The 21,677-nt window shown below is 47.8% G+C and overlaps 3 protein-coding genes across 15 annotated transcripts in view; 1 reads left to right on the top strand and 2 right to left on the bottom strand.

Moving 5' to 3' along the window:
- Window positions 1–10,931: 10,931 nt before the first annotated feature.
- Window positions 10,932–14,779, bottom strand: trnt1 (tRNA nucleotidyl transferase, CCA-adding, 1). The gene is made up of 8 exons (XM_040202828.2): window positions 14,646–14,779; window positions 14,360–14,489; window positions 13,891–14,084; window positions 13,248–13,386; window positions 13,029–13,155; window positions 12,773–12,966; window positions 11,917–12,170; window positions 10,932–11,540 (listed from the first exon to the last, which is right to left on the bottom strand). Exons 2-8 carry the CDS (start codon window positions 14,487–14,489, stop codon window positions 11,295–11,297), a joined length of 1,284 nt encoding a protein of 427 aa, XP_040058762.2. The 5' UTR covers window positions 14,646–14,779; the 3' UTR covers window positions 10,932–11,294.
- Window positions 14,780–14,894: 115 nt separating this feature from the next.
- On the top strand, window positions 14,895–17,137 carry arl6ip5a (ADP-ribosylation factor-like 6 interacting protein 5a). Its single transcript, XM_040202829.2, has 3 exons — window positions 14,895–15,073; window positions 16,033–16,250; window positions 16,591–17,137. The coding sequence occupies exons 1-3, from the start codon at window positions 14,895–14,897 to the stop codon at window positions 16,764–16,766; spliced, it is 573 nt and encodes a 190-aa protein (XP_040058763.1). The 3' UTR covers window positions 16,767–17,137.
- A 2,810-nt stretch (window positions 17,138–19,947) lies between these two features.
- Window positions 19,948–21,677, bottom strand: part of frmd4ba (FERM domain containing 4Ba) — a 31,010-nt gene continuing 29,280 nt past the window's right edge. For 7 of the 13 annotated variants that reach the window (XR_013453245.1, XR_013453246.1, XR_013453244.1 and 4 more), the window contains 2 exons: window positions 21,321–21,468; window positions 19,948–20,923 (listed from right to left, as the gene is read on the bottom strand). Coding sequence is in view for 9 of the 13 variants with exons in the window: in XM_078092449.1 (XP_077948575.1) it covers window positions 20,867–20,923; window positions 21,321–21,468 (205 nt within the window). In the remaining 4 variants the exon portion in view is untranslated. The remainder of the gene's footprint in view (window positions 20,924–21,320; window positions 21,469–21,677) is intronic. The other 6 variants (XM_078092448.1, XM_078092450.1, XM_040202827.2 and 3 more) reach the window with 1 other exon arrangement.

Genomic DNA, 21,677 nt, shown 5'->3' with positions numbered 1-21,677 from the left:
AACCTACAAGGGAAAACTCCGCTCCAGACTTTGATCTCCAGGTACGCTAAGAACACTCACACTTGTCTCCCCGGACGTTGGCATAAACTTAAACAACCGAACCCAAAATAAAACAAGCTCCTCCTGACCCCGCTGAAGGTAAAGGAATCCACACAAACCGATATATAGACAGACTGTGCCAAATCCGATGCTCTCCCTGATCAGTCAGCCCACATGCACTGTAAACTCTCCCCTAATTTACTACGAATACAACCAAATGTTTTACACTCTAGGCAAACTAACCAACGCAACAAGCACGCTCTATCGCAACTTTCCACGTGTGCGCAACCACCGGCACCGACTACAAAAAATCCGTACTTAAAACACCATTGCAGCCAGGCCTACCAAATCACAAGCTCAAGTAACTAAATTTAAACACACTCGACTAAATTGCGCAGACGAACGGCCGGACGAGCCCCCATTTTGTCATGACCCGGCTCGAAGGGGATGACAAAACACGGGAGAGACACAATGCAAAGGTGATTTCCAAATATATTTATTTAAGTAAAGTAACTAATCCAAAAGTAAAACAACTATGAGGTGTGTACGTCAGTAGTTTCAGTCATGTCAGTGTGGGTGCTTGATCATGTCGGAGGAATGTTGTGAACCTAAATTAAACGTCAAAAGACACAAAACAAAGGTGCGGACGCTGGCCAGGGAAAACCAGCGACCCTGGCAGGCAGGAACCATGAGCTCTTATACTGCCAGAACGCCCCAGCTGCTCCCAATCCAGTTGATGGCATTACCTCTGGGAAAGACAGTGACGTCATGACATGAGCCAATAGGCAGGGCCGTCACAGCTCGTAGCAATGAAGCTGCCTGCTGCTGGCTGGGGCCGTATGTCTCCCCACGAGACCTCAGGAGGCTCAGGAGGAGCTCCAGCTTTCTGCTTTCATGGGTCATTTGGCATTTCCCCGGCGGTGTGAGTGAAGAGCACACAGAGGAGGAAGATGACCTCGTGCTGTTTCTCCCATAAGAACACACAAACACAAACACAAGAGTTGGAGGCCTTCAGCTCTCTCATCAGATCCGACCACGACTCTGCGCGTTCTCAAACCACCTTCTCGGCTTCTCGCCAGCAGAGGAAGCAGCTTCGTTCTGATCTCCTCTATCATCTACTTCACTGATAGAGGAGATGTGTTCTGTTAGGCCTTTGATGTCTTCCACTTTGTGTCCCGCTGACGGCTTTGAAAGTCCTCATAGGAGGAAAGAAACAGAGATGAAGCCGACACGATCTGAAGAAGAGCCCAAAAGCAAAAATAGAAAACAGCACTTAACCGAAAAGACGCAAATAGAAAATCAAAAAGCTACGAGACTAAAGTGTGTATAAGGTGTATTTTAGACCATGACGTGTTTTCGCTGTACATGTACTAGTGTCCTTATGAGCCGAAGGAAAAAGAGTCCTCGGTCATGTCGCAGTAGTCATGTGGTGGTGAGGCTGCACTTAAATGCTAAGTGGTAGTTACTCATTTACTTTAGTAGCACTCAGCACAAAGAGCAGCTGCTCATGATGGGAATGTGTGTGGCTGGTGTTTAGTTACATCGATGTCACTTGACACAAGGTTGAGGGATCTTATCGGAGCTCCTCCTCATAACGAATATGGAAAAAATAGATGTTGCCTCACTGTGAAGTGTCTGGTTGTCCCTGTTGAGTTGGCAGAGTTGGACAAGCTTCTCTTGCTGTCTTCTCCTCATTAACCTGGAGATGTTCAGCTCCATTTGATGCTGTAAATGGCGGCTGAGTTAAAGTCATAGATTTCCTGTCAAATGTTGTCTTTGTTCTTTATTCTTCACATGAACGAAGGTGAATACAAGCTTCCTAAACTCAACATCATGCTGAAATGAGATGGTTGCTTCCCGTTTGATTGATTCAATCAAAATAGATTACATTACATTTGTTATATTGTTTCACAGACAAGAGGTTAATATATTTTTTTATGAATCTGCAAAGGCCAACCTCTAGAAAATAATCATATGACATCATTGTCCTAACCAAATCCTAATGGACTTCAAATCTCTGCTTTTCAGTTTTAAATCAGACACTCTATGTATGATATGAACATCTTCAGCAGGCCAATGCATGGTTTAATTAACTAAAAATAAAGCTGTGAAGAACGAAAAGCTGTCAGTGTCAATCATCAAGTCTTAATAATGTTGTTCTACACAAAATCATTGAAGTCATCTGCTAATTTATGCAAAGCAGAGGCAATAAAAGTCAGTGAGGCCGAACATATCGATGCATATGCAAAACAAGTGGAGTCAGTGAACTGCTAGTGGCTTCACTTCATCATCAGGAGCTTCAGATAACACTGTTCCATTCACACTACATCACCGTAACGGCTTCAGATGCAGGGAATCGTCTTTTATTTCCCAAATAAAGAAGAATTCTCAGCTTCTGTCTTTGCTTTACAGCTCATCTTTGTACATAGAAGATACTGACGCGAGCAGAGGGTCAGAGACGTCACTTATCTGAACATCTCAAGCAGACCACTGCTGAATGCATGAATATCCCTTTTTGAATCCACTGGGGGGAATTTTAGAAAGCCAATAAGATCAAAAGGCAGAAAACTCTCACATGGATCTCATATGAGTAACAATGAGAATGAGAATGCAGCCTCACCGAGCGATCAACACGTCCGGACGAGACCGTCTTCACATCAGTTGAGCTGCGTGACAGAAAGGGGGGAGAAAGCCACAGATCTTTGAAGGGGGAACTGATTCCCATCATCCGCACGGATTTCTATCAAACAATCCAGTGGCTTGAAACACGGCGCGATTCATATTTCAAGGGCCGCCTGCACACACACACGGAACACGACACAGATGTGTTATCTGCGTTTGACGTTGACTCTGCATGGACACCTGCCCATTGACGTGTCAATGACGTCGTAGTCAAAGAAGAGACGTCAGGTGTACAAACCCATTGGTGGTAAGACAGCTCTGCTCAGGGGGTCTCGGACTGTGTTGTTATTGGTGGCTGCATGTTTCTAACCAGGAAACATTGTGATTCTTCTTCTACCTTTCATACGTTTTATAGTCTTAAAAGGAAGAACGCATTCACAAGTAGTCCAGGGACTGAGCGGCCGCAGACGAAAACAGGTTCCACCATCTTCATAGACCAGAGAACAACAGATTAAATCATTTTACACGTTTAGCAAGTCTCCAGAGTGATTAAGTGGAACTTGCATTTGTGATAATAATACCAATGTGTTACTATACTAATATGTATATATATATATATATCTATGCAAAGCATAGATATATATATATATATATACATCACACATTAAGAAATTGTGACTCATAATAAAAAGCCTTCCAGTGTCACAGATTTGGATCGAAGCCTTAAATGCATCACTGGAAAGATCTTTTCCAAAGGGAGAACAGAAACTGGCTTAGTTACTGAAGGCTTTTGATCAATGGATTTAAGGCACATTGAGCATCGCACAGAAACATGAATCAGTCTTCTGGTGTTCGATGCGTAAATGGGAATTTGCACGTTGCATTCGTTGCATCCTCATGTCGTGGTCGTTGTGGCTGCAGGGATGTCGCTGCCCCTTTACGTGGTGGCCTGTAAGACAAAGCACTGGGCTCCTTGGTTTTGGCGCCACGAAACGTGAAACATCTGGAGCCGCTGGAGGGGAACTGAAGTGCTCTGAAAGACAACAAAGCTGGAAGCGAGACCAACTGGAGCATTTGATCAATTATTAACGTCACCGACGGCCGGCTGGAACACTCATCACCACTTTGTTTTCCATGAAAACCTGCAGCTTTTGCACATCTATTTTTTGACCCTCAGGTTTGCTGTGACGATTTGGGGTCGGGGGGGTTCAGGTGTTTGATGCAGCGTTTGTGTGTGAATGAGTGTGTGCGTTGAAGCCTTCAAGTAACACACATTTTGTCAAGCTAATTTGTTTTCCGCCCCCACATTGATTGGCACTTGCTCCACTGACTGTCTATCATCTCCATCATCAATATGCACGTGTGACCGCGTGACCTTGAGAGTGCAAACAGACGAGACGACAACTTTCTGACTTGGTTTCCTCGGCACGGTGATCGTTGGTGAACTCATCCACCAGCTGCGTGGAGTTGCATCACCGGGGATTTTGTCACGCTCATCTAATGCGATTTGAGGCTGTGAGTTTAAGGAACTTCTAATGAGAGCAGCGTCTTCACAGCGTGAGCTCCAGTCACATCAAAAAGGCCGTCAGATTTGACTTTGACAAAGTTAAAAAAAGGACCGTTTCAAGTAAGTTGCGCCTGCAACACGTCAACTTCAGAGCAGAGCATATTCTTTATTCATGACCAAAGACGACTGCAACAGCTTACTTATATCTTTTTGAGAAGCTTGCAGGAGATGTGGAGAAGTTATTATTCGGTAATCATGTCATTTCATAACATTGTAACTTTCAATGTTCTGTGTTGACTTTGCATGTTGCGTCTGCGTGGGTCCAGCTAACCTCCACCGATCATCTGGGATGGACTCCAGCATAACGGGTAAGCGTCATAGAAGTTGACCGACTGTCAATCACAGCAATGTGTGTGCATCCATCCTCTAGTGTGCAATCATTCCCTCTGCTGTTAAAGATCAGCCTCCAACGCGTCCTTTGCTCGTCCCGTGTGGGACAAAGACTGTGTGTGTGTCACACTGTGTGTCGTATGGTGTCTGCTCATCATTCTCATCACGTCACCGTGTTGTATCTGTTTTGTTCACATGGATGTGTTTACTGTTTGTTTCCTGTTTAAATAGGAACTACAGTTTCTTTGCACCTGGACAGGGTCATAAAAGCACTTTCATTGCCAGTTCTTCACTACGATGATGCGGCGGTTTTTCCTGAGCTATAAATGATGCACACCTTCCCTTTGCAGTGGTGCTATTTTGCTCCACTGCAGTTTGATGTCGGCTTGCAGAGGTCTGGAGGTGACGGCGCTCCGGGGGGTCGTGGACTCGCTGAGCCTCTCTCCCTGAGGGGGGGGGCTGCTCTCCAAGGGACACTGAGCTCAGGCAACAAAAGGTGACTTTGACGCGTTATTCCACTGTTCTTGTTTCCCATTGACACTCAATGTTGGGTTTTGTGGGCCGTCACCAAGATTTTACCCAAAACTTGGGGAAACTATTAAAAGCTTTTTCATAAAAAATCCACAAAGGGTATTTCTACATCTCCTGATGTTTTTTTAATACATTAACTGCATCATGGCTCCGCTCAGTGATGAAAGGAACATTTAGTCTTTGCCAAATAGAGTTAAGATCTGCAAGTCAGAGAGCGGCTGTGAAGTGGAGCCCACAAATAAAGAAACCTCAGGATCCCAAAATGAAAACCATCATTGTATCACATCTTTTTGTTTTGTCCCTTTTTTTAAGCTTTCGCTGTTTGTGCAGAGAAATGTTGTATAAGAAACCGCCTGAATAAATACACTGGATAATGAGAGAAGTTCTATGACCTGCACTTTAAGAGACGGTAGTTGGTCCGTCAGGTGAAGGTGAGTGTGAGCACACCTGTTTATAGCCTTGATGGTTAGTAGTGCGCTCTAACCCTCATCATCAGGTCTCAACTGGAGAGATTTGAGATGTGCAGCAACAGAACAGAACCCTGAGCCTTCGTTATTGACCCCAGTCCAAACGCCCCCCCCGGTGCGCGGGGACAGTAATCAGATTAGCTGTGGTCTTGAGGAGAACATGTTGTTCTCCATCCCAAGACTTACCCTTCAGCCATCATGTTCATCAGGTGCCATTGTCCCTTATCTCCTTCCCTCAGCGCTCTGCTCTGATGTAATCCCATCACTTCCTGGATGGGTCGGTGTCACCGCCAGAGACCAGGAAACCTCCACCAATGATCTCGATGGCAAACAGCAATTCATCGCCTCCTTTGAACTACAAGTTGTAAAAAACAGTAACTACATGTTTTATCTGAACTCCGTATATTGCTTTTCACATCCAGGGGGGGGGGGGGGGGGGGGGGGGGGGTGCAGATTGCTGTGATAGCTGCCTGAGGAATGCGAGTGTGTAACAGCTTTCAGCGTGTCCTGGTCCGACTCCCCAATGCGATACAGGACACAGGCCGCGATGCACATTCATAACTCACGTTCATCTCAGTCCGGCCCGCGTGTCATTTAGCCGACAGAAAGACCGAGCGGGTTGTGTTCTACTCACCCACCTTCCCTGATACGGACCAGGGGCAGGTTTAAAGGCTGAAGAAACTCTGCAGGCAACACGCAACACATGATGCAGAGCAGCGGGGGGGGGGGCATGCATTTCCTATATCAAGTTTAAAACCATTTGAGCGATAAATGTGACAGCATCAAGTAACAGTAAATGCAAATAGAACATTAAATAATCAAGTAAAAACTAGAATAAAAACATTGGTTGATAAATGTACCGAAAGAAGCTGAAATAACTACAGCCGCCGCTCAGAAGCAGTTAGAGAACATTCACCGAGTTAATATCAGCACCCAACGTCTGAGTGTTTGATCCTGATCCTCTTTGCGTTCTGTTGAAAACCCAGACATGTCTGATAAGCTCAATGCCGCGACCCCCCCCAACACGGCACATTACCCCCCCCCCAACACGGCACATTACCCCCCCCCCAACACGGCACATTACCCCCCCCCCCAACACGGCACATTACCCCCCCCCCCAACACGGCACATTACCCCCCCCCCAACACGGCACATTACCCCCCCCCCCAACATGGCACGTTACCCCCCCCCCCCCCCAACACGGCACATTACCCCCCCCCCAACACGGCACATAACCCCCCCAACACGGTGGACCTCCTGCTGTCTCTTTGTGCGTCATTGAGACTGTGTGTGTTCTTTCCTGTTCTCAACTCATTTACTTCAATCAATGTGCCGCACGTTGCAGGTACCCCTAGTCACCTCTAGTCACCCCTAGTCACCTCTAGTCACCTCTAGTCACCTCTAGTCACCTCTAGTCACCTCTAGTCACTCCTAGTCACCTCTAGTCACCTCTAGTCACCTCTAGTCACTCCTAGTCACCTCTAGTCACCTCTAGTCACCTCTAGTCACTCCTAGTCACCTCTAGTCACCCCTAGTCACCTCTAGTCACCTCTAGTCACTAGTCACCTCTAGTCACTAGTCACCTCTAGTCACCCCTAGTCACCTCTAGTCACCTCTAGTCACCCCTAGTCACCTCTAGTCACCTCTAGTCACCCCTAGTCACCTCTAGACACCCCTAGTCACCTCTAGACACCCCTAGTCACCTCTAGTCACCTCTAGTCACCCCTAGTCACCTCTAGTCACCTCTAGTCACCCCTAGTCACCTCTAGTCACCCCTAGTCACCTCTAGTCACTCCTAGTTACCTCTAGTCACCCCTAGTCACCTCTAGACACCCCTAGTCACCTCTAGTCACCCCTAGTCACTAGTCACCTCTAGTCACCCCTAGTCACCTCTAGTCACCTCTAGTCACCCCTGGTCACCTCTAGTCACTCCTAGTCACCCCTAGTCACCTCTAGTCTCCCCTGGTCACCTCTAGTCACCTCTAGTCACCCCTGGTCACCTCTAGTCACTCCTAGTCACCCCTAGTCACCCCTAGTCACCTCTAGTCACCTCTAGTCAAAGGTAAACCAGGCCAAACTATTAATGACAGACGTGTGTTTCAGGAGACGAGGTGCGTCGCCACACTGAACCTCCCCTCAGGATGCATGTGGACACTCGTGTGTCTCACGTATCCGCTGCTCATAATGAAGCCGTTTAACAGCCGAACTGTGTTGTTCTTTCAACCTCAGCTGCTCGATTTGTCAGTTTCGATCTTTGTCACTTTTTACTCATTTTTCAAGTCAGGAGTGCTGATTGGAAACTGCTGCTCCCTTCAAACAACTACCTGGTTCTGATTGTGTGTTTGGTGTTTATCAGCAGCGCCTGCAAATAGAGGACAATGTCCCTGTTCTGCCCAAAATAAATATAAATTATGAAACGGGGAACCATCCAAGCTGTGTACAGCAAGGATGGGACCGTTACTGAGCAGGAGCTGACCAGGCTCTGGAACACTGAGGAACTCCTGAATGCAGCTACACGCCCTCTTTGGTGGAGGCGGCCTCTTCATTTGTCCTGGTGGAGGTCACTGACGTAGTCAAACATCTCCGCAGTGGTGCCACAGGATTGATGAGATGCTGAACGCGGTTTGGGGGGTTGTCTTGGATGACACGCCTCTTCAACGTTGCGTCTAACCACAAAGCGAAGGTTTTGCACAGATGACTACGTCTCTATTACTAAAGGATGGTGCAAAATCCAAGTTTATGCATAAACAATTCTAATCGCAGCTCTGCGGCGGTTTGTTGTACAACCACTGAAAATCCTGGAGATCAGTTTATTCATGTAGCTTCACAGCAGGGAAGGATGCTTGACATCTTCACTGGAGGAGAGCAACTTTCTGCAACGTTATTTTTTATTTATTTTTGCTCTGATCGTCTTTGTTGTGACATCGATGGCAGAGACACGTTCTCTCCTGCAAATCCGTTTACAAGGAGACGACGGATGAAGGCTGAGGTTGCTGGAGGAAAGCAGCTCATCAGTCCTCCCTCGACCAGGGTGATGGAAGCATGAAGCTGTCATCTTCATTCGCTGTGCTACTTGGTCTCCCCGGCTCCGTCCACTGGATCGGCCTCCTGACAAATGGGATTCCTGCACTGCCGTCGTGTCTACGGATAGTTGCATACATATGTTTACATACATGGATCATACGTATTCATGCTGTGAGACCGTTGCCGTGGTTTTATGGTAAATGTGAACCTTCAGCCAATTAGCAGTTTACATTTCCTACTTTCACAGATCCCCGTTTCACAATTAACACCAACTACTGAGATTTGCAGCAAATGTGTGCAGTGTCTCGTAAGTTCTCAAACCAATAGCAAATGTTTTTAAGTTTGTCCAACTCAACACCATGGTGCTGACATCAGCGCCCCCTCCTGCTCTCATGTCCTTCCAGTGGCTGGAAAAGCTCAATGTGTTGATATCAAGCCGCTTGCCTCGATAAGAGCTTAATGCTTCTGGACCCACGTTTGGTTTCACGGGAGTCGATAAGAAATGAGAACCTGCCTCATCTGCAATCCTTGTGTTCTACCTGCAGGTTGACTGGTGATGGTGGTAAATGGACATGGATTGACGGATGATGATGACATCAGAAGGGTGACGACAGCGCGTGGAAATTCATCTTTACGAGGATAAAAATGCACAGTGACATGAACACAGGAAGACGGATGGACACACACACACACACCTCTTATCTTTATGTTACAGCCATTACTTGGCCAGTGACGGTACAAGCAGAACAATTTGGCTGTTTCATGCGGCGCTGCAGGACGATTGGGGTTAGAAGAACAGCTGTGAAACTCCGATCATAGTGCATCTGTCTCAGGCCACTGCAGCACCTCCTCCACAAAGATACGGACAGTGAGAAAGATTCTCCAGAGAGAATCCGCCACACAGGAAGCTTTTCCTCTCTGGTTCTGGGAGGATCAGGACTGGTTTCCTGGCTGACTGGACGCAGCGCCGTGGATGATCTGGATGAATAATGCAGCGCACTAAGTGGCTGCAGCAGCTCAGCATTCACCAAAGGAGACGAGCATCCTGGTACGCAGGTCCGACGGGCCTCCAGCGTTGCTTCTGGATAAATGGTCCTCTGATGGAGACGGACTCTGAGCTTGTTAAGTGTCTACGGCTGCCTGACTGATGGCAGAGAGATCCATTTGTCCGGGACTCACCGAGCACTTATTGATCCGCACATCTGTCACAATGAACAAGTCCGTCTCACGTTAGCCCGCCTTGTTAAACTGCTTCGTGTGATTTGATCTTCTTACTTCAAGAAGTGTTTTATTCTACATCACAGAACGTTCTAGTCACCCTTCAAACGAGCATCACTCCTCAACGCACTACAAGTCGAGCAGGACAGGGTTGTCTTTGCCTGTTGTGGAGGACGGCACCGACATCTGCTGGACGAAGACCAGACCTGCAAGAGTCAAGACTGAAAGTCCCTGACATCAACGTGAATACACACAAACCAGATATGTGCCTCAGGCTGGACTAGTCCAGGTGGTCCAATCAGTCAAAGAGTCAAAAGATGTCTTTTGCAAGTGTGGCAGCGCCAGAAGAACTTTTGTCAAATTATACGTAAAATAAATAAATTCTAGTTAAAACTAGTTATAAGTTACTCACTGAAATTGTCTCATCTACTTTGTGTGTAAATGTAGGAATACTTAAGAACACGTGGTAGACAATAACATTACAAATAAAATCCCCAAAACACGTTTATTTTGCACTTATTACCCGTTTAGTGTTGTTACTCATGGTCCTGTAGAAGTGTTTACTCTGGTTTATAATCTTGTTTCTGTACGTTACTTTTCCTAAATGTACCCGTTATTGCAAATATGTGTTTAACTTGTCAGTTGCAGCGTACGTGCGTCTTTTAGTCCGAAGGACACGTCGTCTTACTCACTATTCACTTTCTCGTGTTCTCACACATCAGGGCCACCAGCGTCTCGGTCCGCTCGCCGCTGCACAGCTGTTCACATCAGCATCAGCATGGTGACAACAGAGCTTCCTTATTTTACCAACTCGATCCTCTAACACTGATTGAGGGACCAATTTCTAACTTAGTGTCAATTAAACGTTTTACCTCAATTGTCCATTAGAGGAACGAGGCGCAATGTTTAACTAGTCGCTGGGAGAGGACACGTCCCTGTAGCTTTTATATTTGAGCGAGATGCAACTCGTTCTAAACTCAAACGGGAATCTGGACGCTTCCTCCGCCTGCACAGCCAACGAGAGGCCGGCGTTCAGGCGTCCTGACGGACAGCAGCGCTCGTCCCCAAAGCGGCGTCACCGACGTTTACGGGGAATCCAGCCATCAACAAATACACAGAAGAGCCGAACGCCGTTATGTTCTACAGCGTAGTGGGAGATTTATATCACCACAGTCAAACATAAACATGGGGCTTTGCTTTCTGCAGGTTCTCACTAAAAGAACATTTTCTTTACAGAAAACGCAGCAAAGAAATGATACACGACCGCAGGCAAACTGAGGAGGAACCCGGGTTGAACATCTAAGCGTCAGTAACACAGCAGCTGCTGAGATGGTGGCGAGGAGATCAGCAGTCACCCCGTGGCGAGGAGTACATCGTGTGTGCGTTTCTCCTTCCAGGCGATTGGGGACAAATAAAAGCGGCACCGGCCTCCATCAGCTGCTGCTCGTGTCCCACCGTCAACAATCGGCAGCGAGGAACAATCGCCTCCACTTCATCTAAGACTTGATGCAACTAAGAAGTTCATCTTTGTCCATCTGGTAACGGCTCTTCTTCCAGACGTCGCGGAGCTCCAGTAAGGTGGCGCCGATGTCCTTTCCCGACGTGATGCCCAGCCTCCTCAGGTCGTGACCGCTGATGGGGAAGCGGGGGACGGACCACCTGCTGAGCTCGGCCAGCAGCTTCTCCTCACCTTGGTACTTGAGCAGCTCACACACTTTACTTTGGGTGTCCAGCTCCCGGCTCTGAAAACAGGAAACACAGGAATTAAACCACACGATGGGATTGACAGCGCCGACAAACCAGAAAAACGCCGCTGACAGTCGCTCTGCCACTAAATCACATTCCCTTCAAACCGATAAGAACATCGTTACAGAAACAGATCCTTTGTGTTCATGGAAGACGACGTCAACATAATGACACGATGTTATTCCAGTTACTCTGCAGTGTCCTTTTCGTTTGGTTGTGCTGATCCAACTTTCTTTTTCTAACTTATTAAGTTAAATCCAGTGTGATGAAACGTTTGACTGACATCATGTTTTGAGAAACTCTAAATCTTCTTTTTAAAAACACGCACACAAAAATAAAAAAAACAGACAACGTAACGAGGCAGAAACTCACGTCGAAGATGAAGTCGGTGAACGGCTTGAGGCTGTCCGGCTCGTCTTGGCTCCTGCAGAGCTCCTGCCGGTACTTGACCAGGAACAGAGCCAGAGTCTTCTCCTCCCTGGACACCTTCAGCCGGATGTCCATCTTCTCCACCTCCTCCGGGCAGCGGAAGAGAGCCGCCAGGACCGTCATGGGCTTGGGAGAGTGGTCTTTGGCGGCGTTCCACACTCGCTTCATCTCCTCGATGTTGCCATCTGGAGGAAGACCTGAGGAGGGACGAGCAGAGCGCACCTTCAGTTTCAGGCGTGACAAAGAACATTGTACTGTTGAAGGCTGGTTTCCTGGTAGAAGACCTGTGCAGGGACCAAATGCCTGAGGAGAGTTTGATCATCAGGAGCCACTAAATCCTCTCAGTCCACAGCGGACGAACACTAGACTTCACGGGACCACAGAGGTCGAGAAGCAAGATCGCCGTCATTTAGAAACAGTTTAAAATTGGCGGCAACTTCCAGTAGAGGTTTCTGATTCTGGACATTGAGATGTCAATCAGCCAATCAAGGTGTGTGTGTGTGTGTGTATAAAACACTTCAAGCAACCATTGATTGCAAAAGACCTTCCTGAAATTGGTGTTTTTGTTGGCTGCTTGACTACAAAATCATTCAGAGGAAAAACACATTTGTTGTATTGGACCAATCGGTATCACAAAATGAATTTGAACATGAGAAAAAGATAATACGCATTTCTGTTTCTCCCTCTTCATGCTGAGGGGGGTAATGGTCTCCTGGCTCCAGGTTCATGTTCATATTTAAGCTGAAATCGGACCGAGGGTCCTTGTTTTCCTTAAACCTTTTCATGGACCGCCGCTCACCGATGTACTGGGCCACTTCCAGACGGTACATCAGCTCCAGCAGATGAGCGGCATGGTTACCGACAACCATCTTCTTCAGTTCCACCCAGATGCGTTCCCCCGATATGGCTGCGAGTCCCCGGCCGTTCTGCCGGATGGCGGCCAGCGTCTCGGGCTTGTGACCGTCGGGCTCCAGGGCCACTCTGCCGTAGAACCTGGGAGGCAAGTCAGACGTTCAGGTCAAAAAGAAACAATGCTTTAAGTGAGAAACGCCCACCTAAAATAGCGCAGTATCCTCAAGTAGTCCTCTTGGATTCTTTGTTCAGCGCTGCCGACAAAGCGAACTTTGCGGTTCTGCAGGTCCTCGTGTCCTTTGAAATAGTCATATAACGTCCCATCGAGTCCTGTGTGGAAAGGGGAGGAGACCGACACAGCGTGTGACACAAATACATAAACAGAATGAAACGATGTGCACATGCAGGACGCGTCCAGGCACCTAGAAACATGGAGTTGATGGTGAGGTCTCTGCGCTCAGCGTCTTTCTGCCAGTCAGTGGTGAACTCGACCTCCGCATGACGTCCATCGGTCTGGACGTCCACGCGCAACGTGGTCACCTCGAAGTTCTCATTGTGCAGCTACAAATAAATGAAAAAAACAACAACAGTAAAGCAAACACGGAGGAATATCTTCCGCCGCAAACTAAAGACACACCTCTTCAGACTCTACCTCGACTAAAGACTAACAAATTGTAGCACTTTTAACGTCACTCATCTATAGCAAATTGTAAATTGGCTTATTTGAGGAAATTGCACTTTCTGGTTTCTTGTTCTCCCGAGTTTGTACCCTATGGTTGAATGCACTTATTGTACGTCGCTTTGGATAAAAGCGTCAGCTAAATGACATGTAATGTAATGTAATGAATAGCGACACAGCAAAGAGGAATAAATGGCCATTTAATGCTGGAAGACTATTGATCTGCTCATTAGATGAGTTATTTAAATATTCCAGGAAACACACGTAAAGCTTCTTGTTGCTTCTCCCATAATCCATCATGATGGCTGATCCATCACCATCGCAAATCAAGCGTATTGTATTGATCCCAGGTGGACTAAAGGGAGCAGCTACAGTCCTCCTCTTACTCTCGCTGTGATGGTGCCGTGTTTCTCTCCTTTGTTGTTGATCATCCGGATGCCGGCTTGTTGGAACATGCGCTTCATCTCCTCTGGAGTGGCCGTGGTCGCAAAGTCCACATCTTCAGGCCGCTTCCCGGAGAGCAGGTCTCGTACGGCACCGCCGGCGATCCTCAGCTCGTGATCGTGCTTCTCAAAAATCGCTGGAGAACAAACACGCACGTTGACACCAGCTGGAGAACTTTTCACAGGACTGTTTCTGGAGATACGAACAATCTCACTGGATGAATCAAACCGTCACTGTGCAGTTTATAGACATTAACACAGAACATACAGAGAATATCTGATAATAATCCTTCATATGATTTCCTTAAAATCCCTTTGATCAAGATTTGAGTCGAATGGGACATTTAAAGCAGGACCTGGTGATCATGGTGGACAAACGACTGTCAGGTGTCCAGTCATTGCTGTCTCTCACCTGCTAGTTCGTTCAGTCCATCGGAGGACAGAGACTGGAACTCACTGGTCTCCAGCTTCATAGTGAAGAGACTCCTCCAACAGACAGATGTTGTGTCAATCACACGAGGACGCAAGATTCTGCTCCACATCTGCAAACCAAAAACGATCCTGTAACATCGAAGCGGCTCTTCGATGAGTCAGCTCACGTTGCGCCGTTGGTCCGCGTGCACGTGTCACGGTGCTCAGTCATCTTTGAACGTCCGCAGACCAAAGTAGAAGTAACAGACATCACAGACAGAACTAACCTGTTACTTCAAAGGCAAGTAGAATAAGCAGAGAGCACCTTCGTCCCTGTGTCCCCCTCTGCTCCGAGCGAAACTCTTACAAGGAAGCGTTTTACATCACGTGCTGTTACTGACCAACCGCGTGAGGGTTCGTCCGGCGGTGGGCGGGGCTTTAAACGAGATGGTGGTGGCTTCTCGCGAGACTTGCTCCTGGCTGCGGCTTTCCGGCTCTCGGCTCTCGACTGACAGAAGCAAACGGAACGGCAGGAAATGGCCAAAGTGGAGCTGACGCCGCTGAGAGCGTGGGACGACTTCTACCCCGGCCCGGACCGGTTCGCCAAGCCGGACGGCAAAGATTTGGCCAAATGGAACAACAGAGTTGTCAACAACCTGCTTTACTATCAGACTAATTATTTGGCTCTGGCCGTCGGTGTTTTCCTCGTTGTGGGGTAAGTTACTTAAAGTCACCGCATGTCGGTCCTGGTTCGGCGGCTCTCGCCTACATTTCCTCTTGTTTACGTTCCGGTTGATTTCACCTTTCGTGTTCGTTACTATTGTCCTGTTGATCAACTTGGATGTCGCCTTAAAAGGATTAAAGATAAAGACGCAGACTGTCCTGTTTGTGTCCCTCACGTAGAAAGACTTGTCAATATAAAAGTGCTGAACACAATGAGATGTACAGAACATGGAAGCGCGTTGAATGAACCCATGTTCGGCCCGGACTCCACAGGCCTGAAGTGCACGTTTTGACCCCAGGCCGAACCCGTCTGTTATCCCCACTTCACCATCATCAGCGGCCTGTTTCCAGCCCTCTGATGACGTCGTTGCCATGGTCACGTGTGTGCAGTCAGCTGTTGAGTGTGTTGGCTCATTTCTCACAGTCCATATTGAGTCAGGACACTAAACCAAAGGGACTGAACTTTGTTACGTTAGTTTAGTTTATTTGGACGTGTCGGCACATTCACGTGTGTTTGATACCCAGAGGAACAAAATAATCAATATGCAGTCACAGGTAAGAGGAATCACCACGTGTGCTACAGTGCGTCACCAGCACGGAGGCAGACAAACATTTAAAAAGAGGCAAGAGCAAAAACGTGGACCACAAATTGCATTAGAAAAATGCCAGTTATATTTTTAGTTGCAATAGTGTCGTTTGTCACCGGCCGCACTGCGGAGTTCATTTCAGAGGTTTTGTGCTTTTCGTGTTTTAGAAAATAACTTTTTTTCACGCAGAGGTTTCCTGTGTTTTGCGTCTTGTTGTTGTCCAAACCACGTCTGACCACTTGAGGGAGCCAGTGACCACACACACACACACACACACACACACACACACACACACACACACACACACACACACACACACACACACACAGGCTCCTGAAGTGGCCCCTGTGCTTCCATGTTGCAGGTTCCTGAACCCCCTGGGGATGTTCACAGCGATGGCCGTGGTGTCGGCCGTCTTCCTGGCTTCCGTGTGGGCCGCAGAGAACCGATCCGTGATCAGCAACTTCAAGAGGAACAATCCCACGGCCTTCGTGATCGCCGTCATGGTGACCAGCTACATGTTGATCTCCATGCTGGGGAGCGTCATGGTGTTCATGACGGCCATCACTTTACCTCTGGCTTGTGAGTTCACGTGACACTGTGGAAGGTCATTTAAGCATTAAATATAATTCCTACCTGTTGCTGCAATTTAGCTCCTGGCAAAAAGAAGTAAAGAGACTAATATGAAACTAACCAGCTCAATAAATGTTTTAATGCAAAATTAGATGCATAGTTATCTTAGTATTGTGAAATGAAGCTTTGGCTACACAGTTCTTTCTAAATCAATAAAACATGTTTTGGACTGAACTCTTTCAGAGCTTCAAAGACTTGAACTCACGTTGACTTGAACAAAGGTTTATAGTTTTGTTTTTGCCAAGATGTTTAAAACATTAACTGTCTCTTTTCGCGTCTGCTTTTGCAGTGATATTTGCACACGCCTCCTTTCGCCTCCGCAACATGAAGAACAAACTGGAGAACAAGATGGAGGGAGCCGGGCTGAAGAGGTCCCCCATGGGCATTCTGCTGGAGGCCCTGGGTCAGCAGGAGGAGAACTTTCTAAAGATCCAGGGCCTCCTGGAGGGAAAACTGAAGGAGTGAATGGACTTTGTCCTCTCGCGTCTTCTTCCTTTGAACGAACATCCAACAAGATCCAGAGTTTGTTTCATATACAGTGTGTGTGTGTGTGTGTGTGTGTGTGTTTCCCTCAGGGTATCGGTCACTCCCCTCAGAACCTGCCTGGGCACTATTGACAGACGTTTCAGCTACGCAGTGTGCGAGTGTTCATGTGGAACACATCTGGATACACCAGCCCCCCCCCCCACTCGCACATGTGTTGCTTTGAAAGAAAGAATAAAGAAGCCAACGGCCGACACGCATGTGTTGCGGGGCTGGACTGTGAAGTTTTTTGAATAATATCTCTTGTTTCCAATGACTGAAGTATGCTGTTGAATAAACCGCACAAAGAGAAAGACGTGCTCTTCTTCTTTAAATACGCGTGACCCCGGACGCTGACCCCCGGGTCCGTATCTGAAAAGAAGGTTCAAAGGATGCGAGGTCTTAACCTTCGGCCATCAGTATCCCTCCTGTCCCTCGTGGCTGTTTAATGTTGACAAGGCTGATGGATTGACTGAGTTTGCTTTGCTCTTGCGGCCGATGCCAATCGATGGGCTGCAGTAGATGATAGAGAGCTGCACAGTGACGGAGTGGATTCATCTGCTGTCGTTCACCTCCAAGAACCCAGATAGCTGCTGCGTCAGCGTCTTCCAGCTGCTTTTCTTATTGGATTCCATTTGGAATGAAGTGCAGATAATGAGAATCCACGTGGAACAGAGTGTCCTGTAATTTGGTTCTGTGGCAGCGTGCAGATTGGGAGACCACATGATAAAGATGACTGCCAATAAAAAGACTAATCACTGTTTTTTGCTTTGGTTCTCCAAAAGGATTTAAACTTGCCCCGGCAAACTCGGGCGTGACAGTTTAAGCGTGAGCTGAGCTGCAGCCCCCCGGCCCCCCCGTGCTACAGTAGTGATTTATGGCCTCTACCGCGTTGCCTCATCTCCATCCATATTGTGCAACTTGGAAGCAGTGAACCGGAGCGCTGGTAGCAATAAACTCAAGTAAAGTCTTGTCTCCAAGGACACAGTGGAGAGCCTTGTTCAGATGCAGCTGCTGTCAGGATCCAAGTGACACGTGTGCTCCGACCCCCCGACCCCCCGACAGGTGCCTGATTTCTCCTGGACAGACTGGAATTCCAGGAGAGGAAGCCTCAAACACACCCAACAACACTGCAGTCAACACTACTTGGCCCCCGTTGTCATTGTGAAACAATTATTGTTGTTTGCAAAAGTAACCAGGTAACGTGACACAAAAACAAACCTGTGTAACGAGCTGCACGAGCTGCTAAGGAACGCCGTGCCGCTGACTAACCATATCGGTTTAGATTCCACCACGAAAAACAAGCACGAGGAGTCATTCCGTCTAATGGGCTGCTTCATGTTGTTGGTGGTGCACGATGCACGCAGCTCGCTGCCTCTGGGCTCACCTGCTTTCAGGTCATGCTTCACCCTTCGGTTTGCATGAGAGGCCTCGTTTTTATCCCACCTCGCTTCATAAGTCCAACCAGCCTTTCAGCGAGCAGATGCTGCTGCTCAAGCCTCCGCTGCAGCTGATCATGTGACACGTTAAGGGGTTGGGCTGTGACCTCTGCGGTATTGTAGTCCAATGCTTGCATTCTCTCCACTGACCAGCAGGGGGCAACTCTTCGTTGCAAAAATACGTCTGAAATGCATCTAAACCTTTCTGGCTTGATTCATACGATAGTAAGCATGAAGTTCTGCTCGGCGCCATATGCAGCGTCTCCGTATAACTCCTCTGCACTCTCCACAATCACAATAACTTCTGTTCGTTGGTTGCAAAAAAAACAACATGGCGACGGCCACAATCCAACATGGCAGCCAGGAAATTGTTAGCTGAAGACTTCAGTCCAGAAACAAACGAGGGACACCGAGATGACAACACCCAGTTCTAAAATTGCATCCGTGGTCCTTCCACGTTCTCAAGTTGATTCATATTACCGGAGCAAAGAAAACAATCTGGATTGATCTTATTTAGAGTCTAATAAATGATACAGGATACGGTCATGAGTCATTTAAGTCTATGGGGAGAAGTCAGGTGGTGGAGCTGGAGACGAGCACTACACCTTCTGACCATCGTGTAGCATCGGCTTCAAAAGCCCGGGGGGCTCCTTCCCAACGCTGGACCGAAGGTCATTGTACGAGCTCACGTGAGCGCTCAGCTAATCCAACTATTCACCCTGAATGACTTGTTGGATGGAGGCAAGTGTGCTGATCCTGGAGAAGGCCTAACGCGATTTATAGGCACTTTAATCTCAGCCTGTTGTCCTGTGAGGGGGCTGATCTGTGGGGGCTGTTTAATATGGTCCATAGCTTAGCATCAATGTGGACAACAACATGTTCATTTCATCACCGTATTGACAAAACAGCCTACAAACACTTTTGAAGGACCAGCGTAACTCCGGAGCGCTGAGGGGACGGCACGAGGGTCCCGTCTAGAGTCCGCTTTGTCCTTCAGGGCTTCTGTGGAACACGACGACGTACTTACATGAGATTCTCCGTCGGCCACTTGAACCCTCGGAACACGCACTTCCTTTAATAACCGGGAAGGAACACAAGCAGCTGCAGAATTAGTGTCGTTCTTCATTCTGCGTTAGATGAGGGGCCCATTGTTGATGTGGTCCAGTGTCAGCTGGAGCAGCCGGCCTGATGTCTGTCTGCAGCTGTGTGGAGACACACACACGCACACACGGGAAGCTGGTCCTCGTCGTGGCCTTCACGGAGCAGAGGAAGGACAAATGTGTCCAGGAAAGGAGGTGAAGGGTTACTGTACAAGGTGGGGTTGATGGGGGCAGGTTTTACAACCCGATGCCGTCGGGGAGGGTTGGGTGTTCTGAGCACTAGCTTGTGGTTCACAGAAGAACAGGTTTCCCCATAATGGGTGTGACTGGTTGGGTGGGTTTTTTTAAGGACCAGCAGAGGGACGGAGCAGACGAGGGTCTCTGAAAGTGAGACGTACCCGTAACTGTCCAACTACAATGCGCCGCATTGGAGAACATAGTCACGTGTTCCACTTTATCAAACCATCATTATAAACGTTCAAGTACCTAATTTAACAGATTGAGTTAAATCCGGTTTCCCTCCGAGATTTAAAAGTGTATTTACTGTTCTCATGGATAGTTATGACTCACAAACTGAACAAATGATTCAAAAGCTGATTTCTTTTTTTATTCAAACAAATCAATTTTACAATTACTAAGACCCAGCTTAACGTCAGTTGCTCACTATATATTACATGCTTTTCAAATACAAAAAATCGCTCTAAAAAAGACACAACCAGTGTATTTACAATACCAACATTTACAAACCGCTTCTCTTTTGAGAGAAACTGAGCACCACTCCATGATTTCCAGCATGGACAAAATAACCATGTGACAATAAAATATTAAAAACAGGAATTCTGCCTTCCTGCAGGACAGTTGAGATGTGGCAGTGACATCAACGTTTGTGACTTAGGTAATACTCAAACTGTGACAGGATTTTGGCTCAATTGTATTGTAAGTACTGACAGACGGAATACTTTGTAAATGCTGATCAAGAGTTCTCTGTTGTAGCTACGAGCTCCGCTGTGGTAAAACTGCGGGACGTTGCAGGAAGGAGCCGTCGATCGGAAGTTGAATTCTTCATTGTCTGATAACTCTTTAAAGTCTAATCCTTCATGGTTACAGTGCTCATACAAGCGCGTGGGGCACAGCTTAGTTCCGCGTGGCCCACGATGCTCTCAGAGACGTCCCGGTCCGTGGGCCCGATACCACAGCAGGTCCCGGTGTACTTTCAGAGCGCCAGCGCCACAAACACTGGCAATCCGGCAACGAGGACGCTCCCCGGCGCGTTCTGTTAAGACCACGTGGTGGTGGCTCGGTTTGGGGGACTGGGATTCCTTTACAGTCAAGTTCCTTCTTTCTTTGGATCCTCGTGTGAAGACAAACAGGTAAGTGCAGTTTAAGGCACAATGACAAGTTGTCACGGTGAAGAACAAATGCAGCCCGTCAACAGGCAGGCAGCTACACGATTGTTCCCGGCTTTGAGTCCTCGTTCCAGCAAATCTGATCCTCCAGCTGCAGGTCAGTGTGCATTTGGTGGCCAATGAGCGAGTCCATTTGGCCGACGTCTCTGTTGGATCTGTAACAAACACCAGATGAAAGGAGGTGAGACAAGGAGGCAGAGGGACGGCAGCGGGCGACTTATCAGCTTAGTAGTGCGGAGCTCAGGAACCCAAACGAAGCAGACGGACATCACGTGCTTAGTTACCTCCTGTGTTTCAGGCACCTTAATATCAATCGTTTCACAAAAAGGTCCATCCAGGGTCATTCTCACCCAACAACAAAGCAGATGCACACAGACAAACATTTCTCCTCTGCGCTCTCCCACCACCGCCAGACACCCAGAGTACAGAAGCCCGGAGCAATGTGAGATGATTGGGAGCTCTCTGTTAGTCCCTGACACGTATACGTTTCTTTAAGACACACCACCATCACCATGTTAACCGTGTGGCAAAGTTTACATTCTCATCTCTCACCCTTTCTTCTGCGCTGCGACTGTTAATTGGGGGAAGCGGGGTTAATTTTTCCTGGTCAGTAGCATAGGCAACAGCCCCACACCTCTCTAAAGGCTGCGCGGGGCGCGCCATCTTATCACGGCTCCGCCACTCAAACTCTGTGGGACATCTGTGCATGAGAGGAGGGCAAAGGTCATGGGTGAGTGGCAGCGAGTCTCAGCACGAAGACACACAGCAGAGGCAAACAAACGGGGCAGAGGAATGGACCACTGGATGACGTGACGCCAGGCGTGTTTTCATTTTAAGAAGCCATGCAGTTACTACATCATACATGACGAGGAAAGAAAGACGAGTCAAACAGCTCAAAACTTCACTTCA

The sequence above is a fragment of the Gasterosteus aculeatus genome, chromosome 17, assembly GCF_964276395.1.
Source record: "Gasterosteus aculeatus chromosome 17, fGasAcu3.hap1.1, whole genome shotgun sequence".
NCBI lineage: Eukaryota > Metazoa > Chordata > Actinopteri > Perciformes > Gasterosteidae > Gasterosteus > Gasterosteus aculeatus.
This window is presented reverse-complemented; position numbering and strand designations above follow the sequence as displayed.